This window comes from Oncorhynchus mykiss, chromosome 11 (assembly GCF_013265735.2).
Source record: "Oncorhynchus mykiss isolate Arlee chromosome 11, USDA_OmykA_1.1, whole genome shotgun sequence".
Taxonomy (NCBI): Eukaryota; Metazoa; Chordata; class Actinopteri; order Salmoniformes; family Salmonidae; genus Oncorhynchus; species Oncorhynchus mykiss.
This window is the reverse complement of record NC_048575.1, coordinates 37,256,065-37,281,302: the sequence shown is the minus strand read 5'-3', so window position 1 is coordinate 37,281,302 and position 25,238 is coordinate 37,256,065. Positions and strand designations below refer to the sequence as shown.

At 42.8% G+C, this 25,238-nt stretch overlaps 1 protein-coding gene across 1 annotated transcript in view; it reads right to left on the bottom strand.

Annotated features, from left to right (window-relative positions):
- LOC110535653 (nuclear receptor-binding protein 2) overlaps window positions 1–20,661 on the bottom strand; it is a 71,161-nt gene extending 50,500 nt beyond the window's left edge. The window contains exon 1 of the mRNA XM_021620781.2: window positions 20,018–20,661. Within this exon, the coding sequence (XP_021476456.1) occupies window positions 20,018–20,137 (120 nt within the window). The 5' untranslated portion in view covers window positions 20,138–20,661. The remainder of the gene's footprint in view (window positions 1–20,017) is intronic.
- Window positions 20,662–25,238: the final 4,577 nt, after the last annotated feature.

Sequence of the window (25,238 nt, the reverse complement as noted above, 5' to 3'; positions counted from 1 at the left end):
TATGATTTTCCTCATCCATTTTTCAGAAATTCTGTTAAAGATTTGGTAACAGAATTTTGCGTTTTAATCACTTAATAATTCATAAACAAAATGGATATCAGTCAAACACTATAACTAATCGAACTTTTGTGAACTTTCATTATCCTCCTTCATGAAGGATAGAAATGAGAAAATATCTTAATGTGGATTTTTGGAAACTGAATTTCAAGGCACAAGACAAAGTTTCTTAAACCTACAGAAGGCATATTAGTTGGCAGGGGTCTTTGGGTCTACACCAAACTGGAAGTCTTCCGACTAGCTTGGAAAGACAGTACTGTGCAGTACCGAAGAGCCCTTACTGCTGCTCGATCATCCTATTTTTCTAACTTAATTGAGGAAAATAAGAACGATCCGAAATTCCTTTTTGATACTGTCGCAAAGCTAACTAAAAAGCAGCATTCCCCATGTGAGGATGACTTTCACTTTAGCAGTGATAAATTCATGAACTTCTTTGAGGAAAAGATTATGATTATTAGAAAGCAAATTACAGACTCCTCCTTAAATCTGCGTATTCCTTCAAAGCTCATTTGTCCTGAGTCTACACAACTCTGCCAGGACCTAGGATCAAGAGAGACGCTCAAGTGTTTTAGTACTATATCTCTTGACACAATGATGAAAATAATCATGGCCTCTAAACCTTCAAGCTGCATACTGGACCCTATTCCAACTAAACTACTGAAAGAGCTGCTTCCTGTGCTTGGCCCTCCTATGTTGAACATAATAAACGGCTCTCTATCCACCGGATGTGTACCAAACTCACTAAAAGTGGCAGTAATAAAGCCTCTCTTGAAAAAGCCAAACCTTGACCCAGAAAATATAAAAAACTATTGGCCTATATCGAATCTTCCATTCCTCTCAAAATTTTTAGAAAAGGCTGTTGCGCAACAACTCACTGCCTTCCTGAAAACAAACAATGTATACGAAATGCTTCAGTCTGGTTTTAGACCCCATCATAGCACTGAGACGGCACTTGTGAAGGTGGTAAATGACATTTTAATGGCATCGGACCGAGGCTCTGCATCTGTCCTCGTGCTCATAGACCTTAGTGCTGCTTTTGATACCATCGATCACCACATTCTTTTGGAGAGATTGGAAACCCAAATTGGTCTACACGGACAAGTTCTGGCCTGGTTTATTTCTTATCTGTCGAAAAGATATCAGTTTGTCTCTGTGAATGGTTTGTCCTCTGACAAATCAACTGTAAATTTCGTTCCTCAAGGTTCCGTTTTATTTTTTTTATTTTTATATTTTATTTCACCTTTATTTAACCAGGTAGGCAAGTTGAGAACAAGTTCTCATTTACAATTGCGACCTGGCCAAGATAAAGCAAAGCAGTTCGACACATACGACACAGAGTTACACATGGAGTAAAACAAACATACAGTCAATAATACAGTATAAACAAGTCTATATACGATGTGAGCAAATGAGGTGAGATAAGGGAGGTAAAGGCAAAAAGGCCATGGTGGCAAAGTAGATACAATATAGCAAGTAAAACACTGGAATGGTAGATTTGCAATGGGAGAATGTGAAAAATAAAAATAATGGGGGTGCAAAGGAGCAAAATAAATTAATTAATTAAATACAGTAGGGAAAGAGGTAGTTGTTTGGGCTAAATTATAGGTGGGCTATGTACAGGTGCAGTAATCTGTGAGCTGCTCTGACAGTTGGTGCTTAAAGCTAGTGAGGGAGATAAGTGTTTCCAGTTTCAGAGATTTTTGTAGTTTGTTCCAGTCATTGGCAGCAGAGAACTGGAAGGAGAGGCGGCCAAAGAAAGTTTTAGGACCACTATTGTTTTCACTATATATTTTACCTCTTGGGGATGTTATTCGAAAACATAATGTTAACTTTCACTGCTATGCGGATGACACACAGCTGTACATTTCAATGAAACATGGTGAAGCCCCAAAATTGCCCTTGCTAGAAGCATGTGTTTCAGACATAAGGAAGTGGATGGCTGCAAACTTTCTACTTTTAAACTCAGACAAAACAGAGATGCTTGTTCTAGGTCCCAAGAAACAAAGAGATCTTCTGTTGAATCTGACAATTAATCTTAATGGTTGTACAGTCGTCTCAAATAAAACTGTGAAGGACATCGGCGTTACTCTGGACCCTGATCTCTCTTTTGAAGAACATATCAAGACCATTTCAAGGACAGCTTTTTTCCATCTACGTAACATTGCAAAAATCAGAAACTTTCTGTCCAAAAATGATGCAGAAAAATTATTCCATGCTTTTGTCACTTCTAGGTTAGACTACTGCAATGCTCTACTTTCCGGCTACCCGGATAAAGCACTAAATAAACTTCAGTTAGTGCTAAATACGGCTGCTAGAATCCTGACTAGAAACAAAAAATTTGATCATATTACTCCAGTGCTAGCCTCTCTACACTGGCTTCCTGTCAAAGCAAGGGCTGATTTCAAGGTTTTACTGCTAACCTACAAAGCATTACATGGGCTTGCTCCTACCTATCTCTCTGATTTGGTCCTGCCGTACATACCTACACGTACGCTACGGTCACAAGACGCAGGCCTCCTAATTGTCCCTAGAATTTCTAAGCAAACAGCTGGAGGCAGGGCTTTCTCCTATAGAGCTCCATTTTTATGGAACGGTCTGCCTACCCATGTCAGAGACGCAAACTCGGTCTCAACCTTCAAGTCTCTACTGAAGACTTATCTCTTCAGTGGGTCATATGATTGAGTGTAGTCTGGCCCAGGAGTGGGAAGGTGAATGGAAAGGCTCTGGAGCAACGAACCGCCCTTGCTGTCTCTGTCTGGCCGGTTCCCCTCTTTCCACTGGGATTCTCTGCCTCTAACCCTATTACAGGGGCTGAGTCACTGGCTTACTGGGGCTCTCTCATGCCGTCCCTGGAGGGGGTGCGTCACCTGAGTGGGTTGATTCACTGATGTGGTCATCCTGTCTGGGTTGGTTGGCGCCCCCCCGGGTTGTGCCGTGGCGGAGGTCTTTATGGGCTATACTCAGCCTTGTCTCAGGATGGTAAGTTGGTGGTTGAAGATATCCCTCTAGTGGTGTGGGGGCTGTGCTTTGGCAAAGTGGGTGGGGTTATATCCTTCCTGTTTGGCCCTGTCCGGGGGTGTCCTCGGATGGGGCCACAGTGTCTCCTGACCCATCCTGTCTCAGCCTCCAGTATTTATGCTGCAGTAGTTTATGTGTCGGGGGGCTAGGGTCAGTTTGTTATATCTGGAGTACTTCTCCTGTCCTATTCGGTGTCCTGTGTGAATCTAAGTGTGCGTTCTCTAATTCTCTCCTTCTCTCTTTCTTTCTCTCTCTCTCGGAGGACCTGAGCCCTAGGACCATGCCCCAGGACTACCTGACATGATGACTCCTTGCTGTCCCCAGTCCACCTGGCCGTGCTGCTGCTCCAGTTTTAACTGTTCTGCCTTATTATTATTCGACAATGCTGGTCATTTATGAACATTTGAACATCTTGGCCATGTTCTGTTATAATCTCCACCCGGCACAGCCAGAAGAGGACTGGCCACCCCACATAGCCTGGTTCCTCTCTAGGTTTCTTCCTAGGTTTTGGCCTTTCTAGTTTTTCCTAGCCACCGTGCTTCTACACCTGCATTGCTTGCTGTTTGGGGTTTTAGGCTGGGTTTCTGTACAGCACTTTGAGATATCAGCTGATGTACGAAGGGCTATATAAATAAATTTGATTTGATTCTTAATATTAGTGTTTTTATGTATTTTAGAATACCTTTTAAGACTTTCTGGTAGATGGTTTCTTGACCCCTTTTCCATCCATTTGACAAACATTCAAAGCCCTTGCTTATTCCTCATTTTTAGGATGGAAAATATTAGAAAGATTTATATATGCCTTAATTTAAGAAAAATGTTGACTTAGCTTTCATCTGACATGCTCCTATGAACTTCACATATTGCTGCTCATTTGTATTTTTTTACATGGAAATGACAGTAATCAATGAGTGGGAAAAACACTGGGGAAAATGGTGGGCCGTGGTGTGTGTTGTTGGCCAAACTTGTCTGTCATGTGAAGTATCCTGTGTCTGAGAGTGGGAGGGAGGTCAGGCATTTGTGTGAAGCACAGTGTACGGGCAGAGGAGGCAATTGCATCAATTGCACCATTAGGCAGAGGAGGCAATTGCATCAGGCCTCACATCATCAAGGGGCCTCGTGAGCTAGCTCGTTGATGATGTGCCATCAAGGGGCCTCATTCTGTCTTGCTTCAGCAGGTTGATTCAGCAGTAGCATAATCTGTGGGAAGCTTCAAAGTTGCAAAGGAAACAGGGAGGGATGGTTTGCCTGGCTACTGTGCCCATGTTAATGAGGCCATGTTTTTTTCAAAAAATGAATTAATCCATACAGCAGAATAATAATGTATAATAGATGTTGGGTTGTCATTTGAAATACGTGCTACACCAGAAGTTAATGGTTATATGTAGGAGGAATGTATATGGTGGATATGAGCCATGGGCTTAGAGAGTTACTAAGTAAGGGAAAAGGCAATCAAATGGTTACAGTCACTGATAAGGGTGGATAGCTGTGGATTAGTGAGGAATGGGGGCCGAGGTCAGGTCACATGAAGGGAGAAGGAACCGTTTATTACCACATCACTTAACTTCCTGCCTAGGAACAAAGATGTAGTGTTTAGAGAAAAGGAGGAGACTCCGTCTAAAGGGCGTATAAATATATGCGCTGGTGGAAACAGGTCTTTGTCTTTTCAGCTGTTTGACCCATTGGGTGAATAAACTTGGTTTGAGCTTTTCCTAGTTTTCTGTTAGTTTATTTAGAACCTAACATAGATCAATAATTTCTTAACATACATATATTTAATATCAATACCCTATAGATAAGGATTTCCTTTGACTACATATTCATAACTCATTCATTACACATCTATAAGCATTTAATGCTATGCGAGAGCTCATATTTTGGTATCTTAATAGATGCACCATTAAAAAATATACAGCCAAAAAAATATTGGCTGTGTCCTTCTGCCATACCAGTGATAATGATTATGCCTAAAGGCCAAACCACGTTTAGAAAGTTATGCTGATATATAGACTTCACAATCCCATTTCCCATACCGGCCGGTATAGACCCCTGACTTACCATCTCACTGAGGTCAACAGTGCATGAAGATCACCACAGGGTTGAATACTCAGGGTAAATTTTACAGATCAAATCAGGTAGTTGAGGGTAACTCTTTTGTAACTCATTAACAGCCTTCCTCCATATCACAATTAAGTTAATGGTCTATAACACACACATGAAGCGGTCTATAACTGTCTATAACACACACAGGAATGGTCTACAGTGTATGTATGAATTACATGCAGTCAAACTAAAGTCCTACCTTCTGTATTTTTCCATTCATAAAGCATTTACGGTTAACATTAAATTGTCTATGTATGAATTATACACAGTCAATGTACTGTCATTCCAATTTGACCATTCATAAAGAATGTATAAAGCATTTATAAACATGCCCCACTTATCAAAATTAATAGGACAGCACAGAATGTTAAAGGAAATATGAACATTATATTAACCTTTTCCAGACATAGAACAGAAAACAATGGAAAACAAATAATCCTACTATTAACATTTTTATGTTTGACTATTCTTGAATAGATTTAACAAATCAAAGAATTCAAATTCAATTCCCCATTTCAGAGTAAAAAGAACTAACACGGGGTGGTAAAAGAAGCTAGCATTTCCCTCTTATTCCTTAATGTAGCTAGCTAGCAAACAGCTAGCTAAGCCCCTGGCAATGTCAATACATTTTCCAACTAGGTCAATAAAACATTACAAAATCATCATAAATGCTAATACAACCATCAAACATTTAGTTAAGAATGGTATCTATCTCACTATAAGAATTACATTGCACTTTTGCATATTACAAACAGGACAAATTAATATCCAGAAACATCATGAATTTCTTTTTCTTTTGGCTACACAGGATGTCACTTCCAGGGGATCTCTCGAATAGACAAAAAAACACACAAAAAATGTAACATTTAGATAAACTTTTTGTTATTTCATGACTGACATTTAGCTAAAATAGCAAAGATAGCAGCCAGAAGAACACTGGGCTGTCACCCGGAAGTGATTACACACTGGCATCTCATCTAATTCTCAGCAGTCCAAACAAAAGCAAATGGTTTCTGTCTCTTAATTTGTCTTGTTTTAAAAAAAACATTGTAATGTGTCAAAGACAATGTAAATAGTGAAATAACATTGTTAACTAAATATTTCATGAATTTTATGATGATTAAAGTGTTGACATTCTGCCAGTGGCTTAGCAAGTTAGCTAGCAGCTAAATTAGTGAATAAGGGGGAAATGCTAGCTAGCTTTACCAGCCTGTGTCAGAATGTTTTACTAGAGTTGTGGACTCGAGTCACATGACTTGGACTCACGTCTGACTCAAGTCACAAATTTGATGATTTGAGACTTGACTTGTAGTCTCAAGACTCTGGATTCAACTTTGACTTGAGACTGATGATCAAGAATATGAACCGTTTACTTTGCAAGCTCACGAGCAAATGGGGCATCAAGAAACAATTACTAGCACTGGCCTTTTGGTATGTCCATTTTTGCTTGAAATGTATCATTTACTCATGAAGCTTGCATTTGGAATTTGTTGTTCATTTATTATTAATCCTACTGTGGCGATGATGCACCAAAGGCGCGTTTGTCCACTTGCGCCCTCCAAACTCCCGCCAAAGCTTTGTTCTCTTGATGAAATGTTTGCTTGCACATGTTTAAATGTATATGTGGCAAATCTATATTCCATCTAATCCTACAATAATCGTTAGCATTTCATCCAGTACCGTTTATTGCAACACTTAGACATTTCTGTTTCATGTTTGATACATTTCCATTTCTTACCCTCTGAGTGGGTGCAATGTTTATAGCAAGACACATGAGGTAAAAGTTCAATGTATGGTTTCCATTGTTCATATTTCCCGAGTATGTCGGAGTGTGTCTGTGTCATTCTGGTTGTGCGTAATTGTGCGCATAGAAAAAGGCTACGGGGCCTGCGTGCCACGCATAGGAGTCAGCACGTTGAAGAAAAAACTATTGTTCCATGTATGAATGGTGATTAAATATCATTAGGCTAACAATCATTAAGCTAAGTCTGATTAAGCCAATGTAACAATGCGTGTAGAAATTGCCTTTTACATTGTAGAACCAGTTTATTGATTGAAATTACCAATTGCCAAGATTAGATTGGTCAAATGGGAGCTCAAACAGGTACAGTTGAAGTCGGAAGTTTACATCCACTTAGGTTGGAGTCATTAAAACTCGTTTTTCAACCATGTTACGTTCCCCAGTTTCTGTGTTGTGGTTTTGTATGTGTGTGTTTCAGGATGGCTTCCTGAAATTCCCCCAAGCAGGTGATTGGTCGGCCACATCGATGATTGGAGAGCTGACTCCGCACCTTCGTCAGGATAAAGCTGTATCCCATTAGACACCTTCTCCAGCTACATAAGCCAGTGCTCTGTTGCTTAGAAGAGAGCTGAGGGTTATATCATATGTTGGTTGTTTCTCAGAAAGAGATTTGATATGTACTATGTTAGTTGTTGCTGAGAGAGCTGATTGTTATGCCCTGAGTTTTATTATCAGTTTTTGTTGTGAAGTATATTGTATTTTTCTGTTTCATTTGTTCCCAGGGGGGAGGGGGAGGCACCTAGGGAGTGCTTAGGCATGAGGCTCGCGGGCATACATAACCCGTAGTATTCACTGTCTATGCGCACTAGGTAAGACCTGGGTGGACCACCCCCATGTATTTTGGTTAGTGCACCAGGTGGTGCTAAGTTAGGTAAGTAGTGGGTAAGCAGGTAAGGTAGAGGGGGCTTTGACATTTACTTTCATTGCGTTGGTTCCGTCCAGCCCCTTTTCCCCATATTACCGTATGAAGGAAAAAGTAAATTCTCTGCTTTTTGTCATCCTTACTTGCACCTACAGTCCCATACATCTTTCACTCCACAAAGAGTTGAGTTTTAGCAGGGTTTTGCTTTCCCTCTTCCTAGAGGCGTACGTAACAACAAACTACTTTGTGCATGACACAAGTACTTTTTCCAACAATTGTTTACAGACAGATTATATCACTGTATCACAATTCCAGTGGGTCAGAAGTTTACATACATTAAGTTGACTGTGCCTCTAAACAGCTTGGAAAATTCAAAAAAATGATGTCATAGCTATAGAAGCTTCTGATAGGCTAATTGACATCATTTGAGTCAATTGGAGGTGTACCTGTGGATGTATTTCAAGGCCTACCTTCAAACTCAGTGTCCCTTTGCTTGACATCAAGAGAAAATCAAAAGAAATAAGCAGAGAAAAATAATTGTAGACCTCCACAAGCCTGGTTCGTCCTTCCGAGCAATATCCAAACGCCTAAAAGGTACCACGTTCATCTGTACAAACAATAGTACGCAAGGGAAAAAAACCTGGGACCACGCAGCCATCACCCTGCTCAGGAAGGAGATGCATTCTGTTTCCTAGAGATGAACGTACTTTGGTGCGAAAAGTGCAAATCATTCCCAGAACAACAGCAAAGGACCTTGTGAAGATGCTAGAGGAAACGGGTACAAAAGTATCTATAACCACAGTAAAACGAGTCCTATATAACCTGAAAGGCTGCTCAGCAAGGAAGAAGCCACTGATCCAAAACCTTAATAAAAAAGCCAGACAACGGTTTGCAACTGCACATGGGGACAAAGATCATACTTTTTGGAGAAATGTCCTCTGGTCTGATGAAACAAAAATAGAACTGTTTGGCCATAATGACCATCGTTATGATTGGAGGAAAAAGGGGGAGGTTTGAAAGCCAAAGAACACCATCACAACCGTGAAGCACAGGGGTGGCAGCATCATGTTGTGAGGGTGCTGAGGGTGCACTTCATAAAATAGATGGCATCATGAGATAATTTTCCTATCTCAAAGCTTGGTCGTAAATGGGTCTTCCAAATGGACAATGACCCCAAGCATACTTCCAAAGTTGTGGCAAAATGGCTTAAGGACAACAAAGTCAAGGTATTAGAGTGGCCATCACAAAGCCCTGACCTCAATCCTATAGAAAATGTGTGGGCAGAACTGAAAAGGCGTGTGCGAGCAAGGAGGTACTACAAACCTACTCAGTTACTCCAGCTCTGTCAGGAGGAATGGGCCAAAATTCCCCCAACTTATTGTGGGGAGCTTGTGGAATGCTACCCAAAACATTTGACCCAAGTTAAACAATTTATAAGCAATGCTACCAAATACTAATTGAGTATATGTAAACTTCTGACCCACTGGGAACGTGATGAAATAAATAAAAGCTGAAATAAATCACTACTATTATTCTGACATTGCACATTCTTAAAATAAAGTGGTGAACCTAACTGGCCTAAGACAGGGCATTTTTACTTGGATTAAATGTCAGGAATTGTGAAAAACTGAGTTTAAATGTATTTGGCTAAGGTGTATGTAAACTTCCGACTTCAACTGTACATATAAGCACTCGGCCCCTCCCAGGACCATACAATTATGGGAGACTGTGTAGTCTTGCCCTCCACAGTGCATTTGGAAAGTATTCAAACTCCTTCATTTTTTCCACATTTTGCCTTATTATAAAATGGATTAAATAAAACAATTCCTCATCAATTTACACACATTACCCAATAATGACAAAGCAAAAACAGGTTGTTAGAAATTGTTGCAAATTTATTCCAAATAAAAAACATACCTTATTTACAGTGCATTCGGAAAGTTACATTACATTTTGTTACGTTACAGCCTTATTCTAAAACGTGTTTAACTGTTCCCCCCCTTCAATCTACACACAATACCGCATAATGATTAAACAAAAACAGTTGTGTTGCAAATGTATTAAAAATAAAAAACTGAAATATCACATTTACAGAAGTATTCAGACCCTTCACTCAGTACTCAGTACTGATGAAGCACCTTTGGCAGCGATTACAGCCTTGAGTCTTCTTGGGTATGACGCTACAGGCTTGGTACACCTGCATTTGGGGAGTTTCTCCCATTCTTCTCCACAGATCCTCTCAAGCTGTCAGGTTGCATGGGGAGTATCACTGTTGAGCTATTTCCAGGTCTCTCCAGAGATTTTCGATCGGGTTCAAGGCCGGGCTGTGTCTGGGCCACTCAAGGACATTCAGAGACTTGTCCTGAAGTCACTCCTGCATTGTCTGCTTAGGGTCATAGTCCTGTTGGAAGGTGAACCGTCGCCCCAGTCTGAGGTCCAGAGCACTCTGGAGCAGGTTTTCATCAAGGATCTTTCTGTACTTTGCTCCGTTCATCTTTCCCTCGATCCTAACTATTCTCCCAGTCCATGCCGCTGAAAAACATCCCCACAGCATGATGCTGTCACCACCATGCTTCACCGTAGGGATGGTGCCAGGTTTCCTGCAGATGTGACGCTTGGCATTCAGGCCAAAGAGTTCAATCTTGGTTTCATCAGACCAGAGTCTTGTTTCTCATGGTCTGAGTGTCCTTTAGGTGCCTTTTGGCAAACTCCATGTGGGCTGTCATGTGCCTCCTTTTACTGAAGAGTGGCTTCCGTCTGGCCACTCTACCATAAAGGCCTGATTGGTGGAGTGCTGCAGAGATGGTTGTCCTTCTGGAAGTTTCTCCCCTCTCCAGATTAACTCTGGAGCTCTGTCAGAGTGTCCATTGGGTCACCTCCCTCACCAAAGTCCTTCTCCCTCGATTGCACAGTTTTGCCGGGCAGCCAGCTCTAGGAAAAGTCTTGGTGGTTCCAAACTTCTTCCATTTAAGAATGATGGAGGCCACTGTGTTCTTGGGGACCTTCAATACTACAGAAATGTTTCGGTACCCTTACCCCGATCTGTGCCTTGACACGGTCCTGTCTCGGAGCTCTACGGACAATTCCTTCGATCTCATGGCTTGGTTTTTGCTCTGACATGCACCTTATATAAACAGGTGTGTGCATTTTCAAATCATGTCCAATAAATTTACCACAGGTGGACTCCAATCAAGTTGTAGAAACATCTGAAGGATGATCAATGGAAACAGGAAGCACCTGAGCTGAATTTCGAGTCTCATTGAAAAGGGTCTGAAAACCTAGGTATTATTAAGGTATTAGAAATTACATTAAATTGGCCTCCAGGTGGCGCAGTGGTTAAGGGCGCTGTACTGCAGCGCCAGCTGTGCCATCAGAGTCCCTGGGTTCGCGCCCAGGCTCTGTCGTAACCGGCCGCGACCGGGAGGTCCGTGGGGCGACGCACAAAACCCGTCGTCCGGGTTAGGGAGGGATTGGTCGGTAGGGATCTCCTTGTCTCATCGCGCACCAGCGACTCCTGTGGCGGGCCGGGCGCAGTGTGCGCTAGCCAAGGTTGCCAGGTGCACGGTGTAGCCTCCGACACATTGGTGCGGCTGGCTTCCGGGTTGGATGCGCGCTGTGTTAAGAAGCAGTACGGCTGGTTGGGTTGTGTATCGGAGGACGCATGACATTCAGCCTTCGTCTCTTTCCTAGCCCGTACGGGAGTTGTACTACAACAATTGGATACCACGAAATTGGGGAGGAAAAAGGGGTAATTTTTTTTTTTTAAATACATTAAATTGACTGCATAGAAGAATTCAGTTTGCATTATTAAAACATGCAAACTGCCACTGATCTATAATTACCATTAAATGCTTAGATATAAATGCTTTATGAATGGAAAAATAGATTACTTTCCTTTGAGTTCATAGAATTTATACATAGACCAGAGTTCAGGTGGGCCTTTTGCGCTTCAGCCACCAAAGGGAAAGGAGGGGTGTTCAATAACAAAATTACTAAAATCATGAGAAGGGCTTACAAAGAAACACTTCCAAAAGGACTAATTCGAGGTAGAAAGGAGTTGGAGCACTCAACAACAAAAAGGCTGAGATGGATTAAAGTGAGCGAAAATAAATCAATTGTACAGGATGTGAATAGGCGACTGACGTTTCGACATCAAGCTGACATCTTCCTCAGAGTGACCTGACCATTGCACTTAGCTCTTGTTTATAGCCTAGTGGCCCATTGAGACACAACAATGTAAGAAAATAATCATTAGACACTCTGGATGCTAAGAGGCTAAACTCTGATTTTTCACTATCCTCATTTCTATAATGTTGTTGCGTAGATTTGACCTGTCTCTGGATTCAAAGACACCCAAATATCACCTGAATATTTGGACATTGCCTATTTATTTGACCTTTATTTAACTAGGCAAGTCAGTTAAGAACAAATTCTTATATACAATGACGGCCTACCGGGGAACAGTGGGTTAACTGCCTTGTTCAGGGGCAGAACGACAGATACTTACCTTTACCCCTATTAACAAGACACACCATTTCTCTTATTATTAGCATTATTTTGTGCTGTAATTTGCCATTTACCTTGAACCATATTATCATTATTATCTTAGATTCTAACATTTGTTTAACATGAATTTTCTTTAGTAGAGAAGTAGTGGTTTCCCAAACTCGGTCCTGGGGCCTGCCATAGATGCACGTTTTGGTTTTTGCCCCGGCACTACATAGCTCATTCAAATAATCAAAGCTTGATGAGATGGTTATTTGAACCAGCTATGTAGTGCTAGGGCTAATGCCTAAACGTGCACCCATGGGGGCCCCAGGATTGAGTTTGGGAAACCCTAAGAAGTAATTCAACCCCCTGTCAATGCATGTTAGAATCACCTTTGGCAGACACCTTTGGAATCACCTTTGGAAGTAAGTCTCTAAGAGCTTTCCACACTAGCATTGTTACCCATTATTATTTTCAAAATTCTTCAAACTCTGTCAAATTTGTTGTTGATCATTGTTATTGAACCATTTTCAGGTCTTGCCATAGTTTTGACTTAAATATGCTATAAAATCTAACTCGGCCACTCAGGAACATTCACTGTCTTCTTGGTAAGCAACGCCACTGTAGATTTGGCCTTGTGTTTTAAGTTATTGTCCTGCTGAAAGGTGAATTCATCTCCCAGTGTCTGGTGGAACCAGGTTTTCCTCTAGGATTTTGTCTGTGCTTAGCTCCATTCCGATTCTTTTTTATCCTGAAGAACTCCCCAGTCCTTAACGATTACAAGCATACCCATAACATGATGCAGGCACCACTATGCTTAAAAATATGGAGAATGGTAGGCTTGGGTGGTATACTGTATATACCATATACCGGGGTATTTTGAAATAGCCACAGGATAGATTTTCAATGACGTCAATACCATTAAAACAATTTCTTTGAAGTTTTTCACAAAATTGTTATATTTGTAGCTACCTTTTAAGTAAATACCTGCAGTCAAATTGTGCAATACATTAGGAGATAAAGCAGATTGCATTCTTAATTTCACCGGTCACATTATTTCACATTATGAAGCATACCGTAGTTCCCCAGAACAGTTGTGAGCCAATCACGGGTTTGTTTGTAAATAGCACAACAGGAGAAAGCGGGAGCAGGTGAGTCCAGCTATGTATTGTCAGGGGTCACATTTTATATTGAGTCAACAGTGTTATTTGCTTCAATAAACTGATCAGGGACGTGCAACTATAGTTTTCCTTCACATAAATTACATTAGTGCAACACATTCGGCAGTAAGTTGCTTCATTTTCATCAGATGACAACAGAAGTGCAAAGCTATTTGGTTGTCAGCCTCACAACTAAATTAGTTTACAATGAAAAAGCAAGGTATTTTTTAGCAAAAACAATGCATGGCCATAATATTTCAAATGTTTGTCATGAAAAAAATGTGGCCAGTTACATTTCCTAATGTTTTGTTTAAGCTGGCATTTTACCTGAGAAAGGTAGGCTGGCACACTGATAAAAGCACCAGAGAAAAGTAGCTACACATCAGTCAGAGCACTGTCTGCTGATAGAATGCCCTTCGTGAATTATCATCCGAGTGGAAAAGTGCAAACGAAGCACAAAATTTGTCTGATGCTGAGCAGAAGTTACAATAAGAAGAATTTTAGTTCTGTGTAGATTTCCTGTGTGAAAAACGAAGAATTATGCATTAATGTGACCCCTAAGTTTAACTTGCTAGTTATCTAAGTAAGTGGCTGAATTAATAAGGTGACGGGGCATCGTATTGTGTTAACCTTCTGCTGTGTTGGAGAAGTCAAAGCCCTTTGGATGAGTTATCTGTACAGCTGCCACTGCTATCTTTTGATTTCCTTGCGTTTTTTCTCCTCTCTGTTCTCAGCCAGTCTGCTCCTCCCCCATCTTCTCCGGTGTACACGTCCACCATCTTCTCTGAGCAGAGCATGCAGACCAAACTCAATACTCCACACAGTCAAAGCGAGTGTATACATGCTGCTGCAGAGCCAGTACTGTTCTTCCTTCAGACAAGCATACATCAAAACTTTGTTCATTTGCACAATGTCTCTCATTCACATCGCTTGTATATGTCCAAACTCACAGAACATGCCATTCAATAGCTCCTACCTGTATATGTATAACTTTATGAGCTGGATTACCTGTCTTCGCAATTTGTTGATTTAAGTTAGCATATTTAGCTAGCAGCCTCCATGGAAATTCACTATTACTTGTGCTATTTTTGTTAGCATTCTGGTAAGACGCCCAATGGGCGTTTTTTGCGTAATACTGTAAATCCCAGGATGAGAGAAGGATGGTATGACAATATGCAAATCTGGCTACCGCCCAACCCTAGAGAGTGGTACTTAGTAATGTGTTGTATTGGATTTGCCTCAAACAAAACACGTTGTATTCAGGACACAAAGTGAATTGCTTTGACACATTTTATTGCAGTATTACGTTAGTGCCTTGTTGCAAACAGGATGCATGTTTCGGAATATTTTTATTCTGTACAGGCTTCCTTATTTTCACCCTTGTCAATTAGGTTAGTATTGTGGAGTAAGAACAGTGTTGTTGATCCATCCTCGCTTTCTTCTATCACAGCCATTAAACTCTGTAACTGTATTAAAGTCACCATTGGACTCATGGTGAAATCCCTCAGTGGTCTCCTTCCTCTCTGGCAACTGAGTTAGGAAGGACGCCTGCATCTTTGTAGTGAATGGGTGTATAGATACACCATCCAGTGTAATTAATAACTTCACCATGCTCAAAGGGATATTCAAGGTCAAGTCACCTGTTCGCATCCTGTCCACTGGACTAAAGTGAGATAAAATAAACCAATCCCTACTTTGTTGTTGTGTGCTCTAACTTTCTACCTCAAATTAGTCATTTTGGAAGTTTTTCTTGGAAAGCCCTTCACATACATAGACCCAACTTAGGCCTAATTGTGATGTGGCGGAGGGCTGTTAATGAGTTACGAATGAGTCGATGACCCTCAAACTACACAATTTTATTCAACAAAATGTACCCTGAGGATTCAACCCTGTGGTGATCTTCATGCACCATTGGCCTCAGAGAGAAGAATAAGGTAAGTCATGGGCCTATACCGGCAGGTGGGGAGAATGGGGGTAATACAGGCCATATATCAGCATGATTTTCTAAATGTCATTCGGCCTTTTGGCATTTTTACTAACACTTCTATGGCAGAAGTACACTTGTGAGAACAGCCATAACGATGACACTACGCTCTCATTATAATGATGCATCTATTAAGATATCTAAATATGAGCTCTTGCATAGCATGACATGAAAGTGCTATAGATATGCTATGGATATTTTTCATTAACCTTTCATTATGCGGTTGGGACCTGTTAAACCACATTCATGAAATTCTTATAGATGTGTAATAAATGTGTTATATGATCCAAGTTTCTCATAATAGTAGAAATAAGTGTCATTAATCACCCACGGACTGGTTCACAATAATGGAATATTCCACCCTGACAGAGTTACCATGCATTGTTTCCCGCGATAGGATTGGAAACGTGACTTTTAATGAAATTAAGCTGCAGCAGTGAGGCGCTTTCAAAGCAGGGCAGAGAAAAGGACAAATAAACTAGACTTATTTTTACCTGAAAAATGTCCTAAGTCAATGCATTTTTTAGGAAAAAGACAGGTGCTGCTGATTATACTGCCATCGTCGTTGAGGCAGAGGACATGTATGTGTAGCCCATGTATTTGATGCTGTCTGGCCAAAAAGAGTTTACTCCTCTTTTTGCCAGACAGCATCAGATACATGGCCTACATATAGTAAGACAGAGGTGTGCTGTTCCATTCGCTCTGAAGTTTTTTCCGGAATTGAAGAAGAGTTGGCATTGAACTTTGAATTGAAGGAGAGTTGGCAGGTGCACAGTGCACAGATTATTATTGTCGCACCGGTCAGGATTGGGGTTGATTGATGCTCAATGTTCAATTAAAATCTCCCTACCATCATAACTAAGCCAATATGACAGAAATGTCAATGATAATTCACAAATCACCTTGATTGGAAGTACACAACACACTCCCTGCCTCTGTCATGAGCAGTCTGGCCGTTACCGAGAACTACATATTGGGTCCTTAGCATTAGAAAAAAAAGAAAATGTCTTGCCCCAACCTGGCTCAATATCTACGTGTTGGATAAGAACAAGATTAAAGCGTCCATAAAGTGACCATTAGACTTGCCATCTTTCAGACTGCATACATTTGTGCAACAGTTTTATTTACACTTCTAATTTATCGCTCTCAAGTTCTCATTTCTGTCTATTAAGAACCAACGCTGTGCTAACTTTTGTAGCATTTCTGACAATGCTAACATCTTTTTTTAGCCGAAGCTCAGTTCTAAATCCGGGACCAGCAACTCAGTTGCTGCCCAACAGTACAGCTGTTTGCACCAGGCTGCCAGGCATAATAAGTGTATACGAACAAACCTAGGCTACTGTAGCTAGCTAGCTATATGGTGGTATTCAAGCTGAGGGTAATCAATAAATGCAAACAGATATTTTCATTAACTACGTAGGTAGCTCGATAATATGAGCTTGCTTGCCCAAAGTCCAGGAGCTAGCCTCTGTAGCTAGCTAACACCAGTCAGCTGAATGCTAGTTAGCTCATTTTCCCCCAACATCTGACACACCCTAACTTCAGACACTCTCTAGTGGCTTGAGGGTGAAATCACCTCAAGCTCAACATTTAAATGAACTGGAAAATAATGGTAAGTTTTGCAACTAAAGACACCCTTCAAGCTAGCTGACCACCAATTTTCATTGCATTTATATACAGTGCCTTGCGAAAGTATTCGGCCCCCTTGAACTTTGCGACCTTTTGCCACATTTCAGGCTTCAAACATAAAGATATAAAACTGTATTTTTTTGTGAAGAATCAACAACAAGTGTGACACAATCATGAAGTGGAACGACATTTGTTGGATATTTCAAACTTTTTTAACAAATCAAAAACTGAAAAATTGGGCGTGCAAAATTAATTATTAAAGTTCAAGGGGGCCGAATACTTTCGCAAGGCACTGTATCTATATATATATATATATATATACACATACACGCACACATATAATACACGTGTGTATATATAAATATACACACACACACATTTTGTGGGACACGCTGTACTTTGGTCAAATTGTCACGCTGCTACCTTACAATGCATGCAATGGGCTTCTGCAAAACTAGACAGCTAGCTACTCCATAGTCCAAGCTATGGTAAGAGCTAGCCATATTTCACTGTCAGACAGAACACAACTCAAACTGCTGAGAAGACAAATTACTAGCTAAAGTTACATGTAAACAAACAGCACCTCTGCACTGAATCCTGTGTGCAGAGGTCGAAAATCCTGTGTGCAGAGGTCGAAAAAGTTACAATAGCACTACCAATGACAGACTTCGGTTGCATTTTTTTAAAATCAGGCTTTGCATGTGGAAATGTTGTATAATACACCTTTAACTAGAGACTTCCCCTTAAAACCAACAAATCCCTTTAAAAACAGGCCTGTGGGGCATCAATTTGAGTCAGAAGCATTCATTCTAATGTCAATTGACTACAAAGTGTAAATAAGCTCATTTTGTTCATAAAGTCAGTCTTGTCTAAAACGGAGTTTGGAACATCAGTAAGTCACAACGAGTAAATGAAGGTTGGGTTTGGATTACGATTATGTCAAAAAAATCATGCCCCCCTTTGCCAAACTCCAAGTGCAAATCACCCCTTCTAATTCGCTTCCCTTCGTTGAATGGGGCTCTGTTGTTTCATCGCCCCCAATGCAAAAGATCGCAGCCCTATAAGGATTGACCAACTATGGTTTGCATGCCCTGCCAAAAGACCCTATCATGCAGAACAGGTGTTTGGAGTTTGTTGGTCCCCAGTGCAGTGGTGGTAAGTATACAGGTAGCTAGACCGTAAACTGCTGGTTATGTATATTTGAAAAGTTGTATAAAGAAATACCAGGGATGATAAATTGGCCCAGCATCGCCTGGGTTAGGGGAGGGTTTGGCCGGCTGGGATGTCCTTGTCCCATCGCGCTCTAGTGACTCCTTGTGGCAGCCGGGCGCATGCACTTCAGTAGGCAGCTGTACAGTGTTTCCTCCGACACATTGGTGCGGCTGGCCTCCCAGGTTAAGCGAGCAGTGTCAAGAAGCAGTGCAGCTTGGCAGGGTTGTGTTTCAGAGGATGCAAGGCTCTCGACCATCGCCTCTCCCAAGTCTGTACGAGAGTTGCAGCGATGGGACAAGACTTTAACTACCAATTGGATTTCATGAAATTGGGGGGAAAGGGGGCGGGGAAGTACCCCAAAAAATTGCATTCCTATTTTTCTTCTGTGTATGTGTATATTTCTACACACACAACACCTTCCTAATATTGAGTTGCACCCCCTTTTGCCCTCAGAACAGACTCAATTCGTCGGGACATAGATTTTTCATGGTGTCGAAAGTGTTCCCCAGGGATGCTGGCCCATGTTGGCTCCAATGCGTCCCACAGTTGTGTCACAGTTGGCTGGATGTCCTTTGGATGGTGGACCATTCTTTTTACACACGGGAAAACAGCAGCATTGCAGTACGAAACACACTCAAACTGGTGTGCCTGGCACCTACTACCATACCCCATTCAAAGACACTTAAATATTTTGTTTTGTCCATTCACACACTGAATGGCAAACATACACAACCCATGTCTCAAGGCTTAAAAATACTTATTGAACCTGTCTCCTCCCCTTCATCTACACTGATTGAAGTGGATTTAACAAGTGACATCAATAAGGGATCATATCTTTCACCTGGATTCATCTGATCAGTCTGTCATGGAAAGGTGTTCCTAATGTTATGTATACGGTGTATAGATCATTGTATGTATTTTTAGATATGGCCTACAGTAAATGTGTATTATTGTAGCGTCACCATCTTTACTGAAAAAATAAATACAAATACACACAATGTTAAGCTACATATTCATTTGAAGGCGTTAATGAGCTGCCCATTGATCAGCACAGCAATTAATAAAACAGGACTGTGTTTGCAAAACACGTCAATATTACACAGGTAAGCTAAAGGTGACAGAAATCAGGCAGACAGACCGTGTCTATAGTCCTCTATATAGGAGTGACTGTGTCCAACACACCGACACCTGGTGTTGTTGGGCACCTACTGACCCAGGTTTGAATCCTAAGCAACCTGAATACACATTGTTTAAAGTACAATAGACCAACATACCTACAGTAGTTGGTTAAAGCTGTGTGCTGGAAATGGTTGGTTAACGCTGTGCGCTGGAAATCTTTGGTACAGCATGGGTGGAGTAGACTAGGCATTGTGGCTATGTTCTGGCCCCTGACCATCCATTACTACATAAAATAAGGCCGCAGCTGAATATAGTTGCCTACCACTACTATGGAATGCATCGGCTGTACCTGCTGCTACAATACAGAGTACAGACAGGAAGGCACCATCCGACAGGCATCACCATCCAACCCCAATGATTATTAGATTCGTTACGATGTAGACTATAGGCCTATCGGGGAATAATGTTCCAGGCAATCATGCTCCAAACAGAATTATGTTTTTCTTGTCTCCCCTTTAACTGTCAATATGTGTATCCCACAAGTTGAATCGCTGCCACCGGAGCAACCAAACAGATAGACCAACCTGCTCTTTTCGCTTTTGCCAGCGACCGCATGGGCTTTCCTCCAGGATTTCACTCTCATCTTCACTCTCCTCCTCCTTCCCCTCGGACCCTGAATTGCTCTCCGGGACAGACATAGTCATTGTATTCCGTTTTTATTGTTATTTCCCAGTTGGTTTCACTCGAATGTAGCGCAAATGTCTATGTAGTCTAGAATCCCCGACGACACAGCTATAGTAAAGAGCTCAACACATCTTGCTGTGAGCACAGGGGTAAACCTTAGCAGTCAAAAATAAAGGTTTCATTAAAACACCTTCAAAATGTACGCCTGATAAAGTTCAAATTAAAAGCTTCAATAAATTATATACTAGTCGTGTTAATAGGTTAACCGAGGGGAAATATTATAGTCCAGTTTGGCGCGCTCAACTGCATGCAAAATAGATTGCGAAATGTTGCTCCTACTATCCGTATTCACAGATGAAGAGCCACATCATGTGTATGGAAAAAATATGTAGGAAAAAAGTTGTTCTTCCGTTGCCTCCTTTTGTTTCGTTAATTATCTCTCCCATTGACCGTATAAAGTATATATTTTTTTACATCTCCTAACACCATGCGTCATTGTTGTTGTTGGTTAATTCGCTTCTTCTTCTGTGAATTTTATATGGCGGTTGGCAACCAACTTTAAGTGGAACTATCGCCATCAGCTGGACTGGAGTGTGGACCACAGACAGTGAAGGTCTAAATCCTACCCAATAATCAAATCTCCAGAAGAAAAGAAAATACATAATTAAATACTACAACTCCCGAAGATTTCCCCGGCAGTTCACTTAATCCTGGCTTTTCAACCCCGTTACTCCTCAAATCCAATAACAATCGCTCTCTTTCCCTCACATATTTCTGGCACTGAAATAGAACATGTTCCACTGTCTCCATCTCCTCCTGACAATGATCTTACGCAGGTGTCTTCCCTTTCTCTCCCTGTTCCACAACTCTTGCCATTTGTTTTTAACCACTGTTCTTATTAACCTCTTGGCTTCTACTTTACGGATGTATAATTCTATCTCAACATTAGGATGTTTAAGAGCCTGCTTGGCTATAACATACACATCCTCATTCCCCTCTACTCCCACATGAGCTGGTACCCAAATACCTCCACCTGTTTCACCCCATACAAGCACTGCAAAATCTCATACAATACATCCTGTCTGCTCTGAGACATACATTTATTTAAGATCATCTGTGCTGCACAAGAGTCAGAGCAGATTGAATCCAATATGGCGTAGCAGTCAGACGTCTTTGTCCTGTCATGTCCCTTGTATATATCTTTTACACCTTTTTCTTCGCATATCTTTTTAAAATATTTTCCTAAACCTCAACTTCTAAATACTCTCCTGCAACCCACCTCACCCAATGTGGCGTGGATCTATTTTTTTCCCTAAAGTATTTCTATTTACTTCGGATCTGGAATCCCTCAACTGAAGCTAGCCAGCTAACTACCTACCAGCTATCAGTCAGCAAACCACTGCTAGCAGTCATCAGCTAACGGAAAGCTTGGAAAGCTCTCGCCAGTTCGAACAACGTGACTCAAACAAGAGCATATCATATCCCCGGATTCCTACTGCAAACTCTGAACATTTTCATCTGGATCTTCGCAACTAGCTAACCGCAATCCCGGGTGACTACTCCTGGCTAGCGTTTCGATCCCGGAGCAAGCACCAATTAGCCTGAAGCTAGCCCGGCCAGGGCTCCTGTGCTACCACCGAAGTCCACTCCTGGGCTACAATATCCGGACCCCTTCTACTGCCGGTACAAGGCACGGAACCCCGCTGATCCTCTACAACTGGAATACCGACATAATCTGTCCGAGGATTCCAACAGGTCCCTCAGGCGCGACGCCCGCCGAAGGCCCATTCTGCTAACTGCGGCCTACTAGCTACCTAGAGCTACTTGGAACCCTACTAATTCCACGACTGGTCTATCGACGTCACCCCGCAAAGAGGCAAAAACAGACTTACCCCCATCGCGACGTCCCCCAAAGGTAAACTTCCTAGCACCGGTCTGTTAACTTCTAGAAGGCGTGCCCCGGTCTGCTAACTGTTAGCCCCGGTCTGCCATCTGCTTGCTTGCTAATCCGGTCTGCTAACTGCTAGCTTGTTTAGCCCCGGCCTACTAACTGTTAGCTTGTTAGCATCGGCCTGCTAACTGTCTGAATCGCCGTGTCCCCAGTCAGCCCAACCACTCACTGGACCCATATGTTCACTTGGCTACGCATGTCTCTCTCTAATATCAATATGCCTCGTCCATTACTGTCCTGGTTAGTAATCACTGTCTTATTTCACTGTAGAGCCTCTAGCCATGTTGTTCCACTTCCTACATATGCGATGACATCACCTGGTTTAAACGTCTCTAGAGACTATATCTCTCTCATCATTACTCAATGCCTAGGTTTACCGCCAATGCACTCACATCCTACCTTACCTTTGTCTGGGTGGGCATTCTAGTTTTCAATTTCTTTGTTGGCCGGGTATTGTTCCCAATCAGAGGCAGCTGTCTATCGTTGTCTCTGATTGGGAATCATACTTAGGCAGCCTGTTTCCACCCTAGTTTGTGGGATCTTGTCTTTGTATAGTTGCTGTTTAGCGCTACAGAGCTTTACGTTCAGTTCGTGTATTGTTGTTTTTTGGTGTCATTTGAAAATAAAATAAATGTAAGCCTACCACGCTGCACCTTGGTCTCCTTCTAACGACGGACTTAACAGAAGATCCCACCACCAATGGACCAAGCAGCGTGGTCAGGAGGAGAGGACACAATGGAAACCCGAGAGGCAGCCCCCCCAAAACATTTGGGGTGGGGCAGATGACGTGGGATTCGGTGCTGAGGGGTGAGTCCGAGACCGAGGAGGAATTCTTGGACGGTTTGAGCGAGGAGTGGTTGGCAGTGGAGCGGGACGAAAGAGTTTGGAGGGGTTGGAGTCGGGAGCAAGACAGTCACTTTGAGGAGCGTGTGACCCTTCAGGCACCATACTTTGCGGTTACACGTACTGTGTCTCCGGTACGCATCCACAGCCCAGTGCACTCTGTGCCGCATTTACCGTGCTAGAGTGGGCATTCAGCCAGGATGGATTGTGCCGGCTCAGCACTCCTGGTCTCCGGCGCGTCTCTTCGGCCCAGGATATCCTGCGCCAGCACTGTGCACTGTGTCTCCTGTGCGCCTTCACAGCCCAGTGCATCCTGTGCCAGCGCCCCGCAGTTACCGTCTAGGGTGAGCATCCAGCCAGGACGCGTTGTGCCAGCTCTACGCTCCAGATTTCCAGCCGCCTCCATGGCCCAGTATATCCTGCGGCAGCTCTACGCACTATGCCTCCAGTGCGTCTTCACAGCCCAGTGTGTCCTGTGCCAGCGCCCCGCACTTGCCGGGCTAAAGTGAGCATCCAGCCAGGACGGGTTGTGCCAGCACTGCGCTCCAAACCTCCGGTGCGTCTCCACGGCCCAGTATATCCTGGCCGGCTCCACGCACCAGGCTTCCAGTACGTCTCTCCAGCCCAGTGCGTTCTGTGCCAGCTCTACGCAACCGGCCTCCAGTGATGATCCATTGCACGAAGCCTTCATTGAAGATCCATGACACGAATCCTCCAGTGACGATTCATGGCCCGGAGCATCCAGTGACTATCCATGGCCCGGAGCCTCCAGCGACGGTCTGCAGTCCTGACACTCTGGCGACGGTCTGCAGTCCGGAGCCTCTGGCGACAATCCACGGTCCGGAGTCCCTGGCGACGATCTACAGTCCGGTTCCTCCGGCAATGATCTATGGTCCGGAGCCCCCGGCAACGATCCACGGTCCTTAGGGGCCTCCCGAGTGGCGCAGTGGTTAAGGACGCTGTACTGCAGCGCCAGCTGTGCCATCAGAGCGACGTTGGGCGACGCACAATTAGCCTAGCGTCGTCCGGGTTAGGGAGGGCTTGGTCGGTAGGGATGTCCTTGTCTCATCGCACACCAGCGACTCCTGTGGCGGGCTGGGCGCAGTGCGCGCTAGCCAAGGTTGCCAGGTGCACGGTGTTTCCTCCGACACATTGGTGCGGCTGGCTTCCGGGTTGGATGCACGCTGTGTTAAGAAGCAGTGCGGCTAGATTGGGTTGTGTATCGGAGGACGCATGACTTTCAACCTTCGTCACTCCCGAGCCCGTACGGGAGTTGAAAAAGGGGTAAAATTCAACAACAAAAAAACACACAAAAAAACGATCCACGGTCCGGTTCCACAGAAGCGGAGGGATCAGCAAGTGGAGAGGGGTCTACACCCCGAACCGGAGCCGCCACCGAGGCTAGATGCCCACCCGGACCCTCCCTCATAGAGTCAGGTTTTGCGGCTGGAGTCCACACCTTTGTCACGCCCTGACCTTAGAGAGCCTTTTTATTTCTCTATTTGGTTAGGTCAGGGTGTGATTTGGGTGGGCATTCTAGTTTTCAATTTCTTTGTTGGCCGGGTATGGTTCCCAATCAGAGGCAGCTGTCTATTGTTGTCTCTGATTGGGAATCATACTTAGGCAGCCTGTTTTCCACCCTAGTTTGTGGGATCTTGTCTTTGTATAGTTGTTGTTTAGCGCTACAGTGCTTTACGTTCGTTTCTTGTTGTTTTTTGGTGTCATTTGAAAATAAAGTAAAATGTACGCCTACCATGCTGCACCTTGGGCTCCTTCTAACGACGGACTTAACACACACCTACACATTCAAGGGTTTTTATTTATTTTATTTTTACTATTTTCTACATTGTAGAATAATAGTAAAGACATCAGAACTATGAAATAACACATATATCATAACACACGTATCATGTAGTAACCAAAAAAGTGTCAAACAAATCAAAATATATTTTATATTTGAGATTCTTCAAAGTAGCCACACTTAAGCCACCCAAAGTAGCCACCCTGGTGCAATTGTTGAGTAAATGAGCTCATGGTTGTGTGGGGGTATGGGTAGAGTGTGTGTGGGTGTATGCGTGTATCCCACAACTGTTGCGAAGAAGTAAAAGATGTTAGGGACAATAGAGGATGATCCACAGCTATATATAATACAAATTGAGGTGAGGGCGATGGAAATGCATTTGGCAGTTAATCTACTTCAATTCGGTAAATGGCACTGTGTGCTCTTTTCAAAGGATGGATCCCAGTCGGTTATGGGTTATGGGATACAGGGGGTCGAGGGTGGTCTGCCGGGCATTGGAATGACAACCCAACTCAGGATGAGGAGG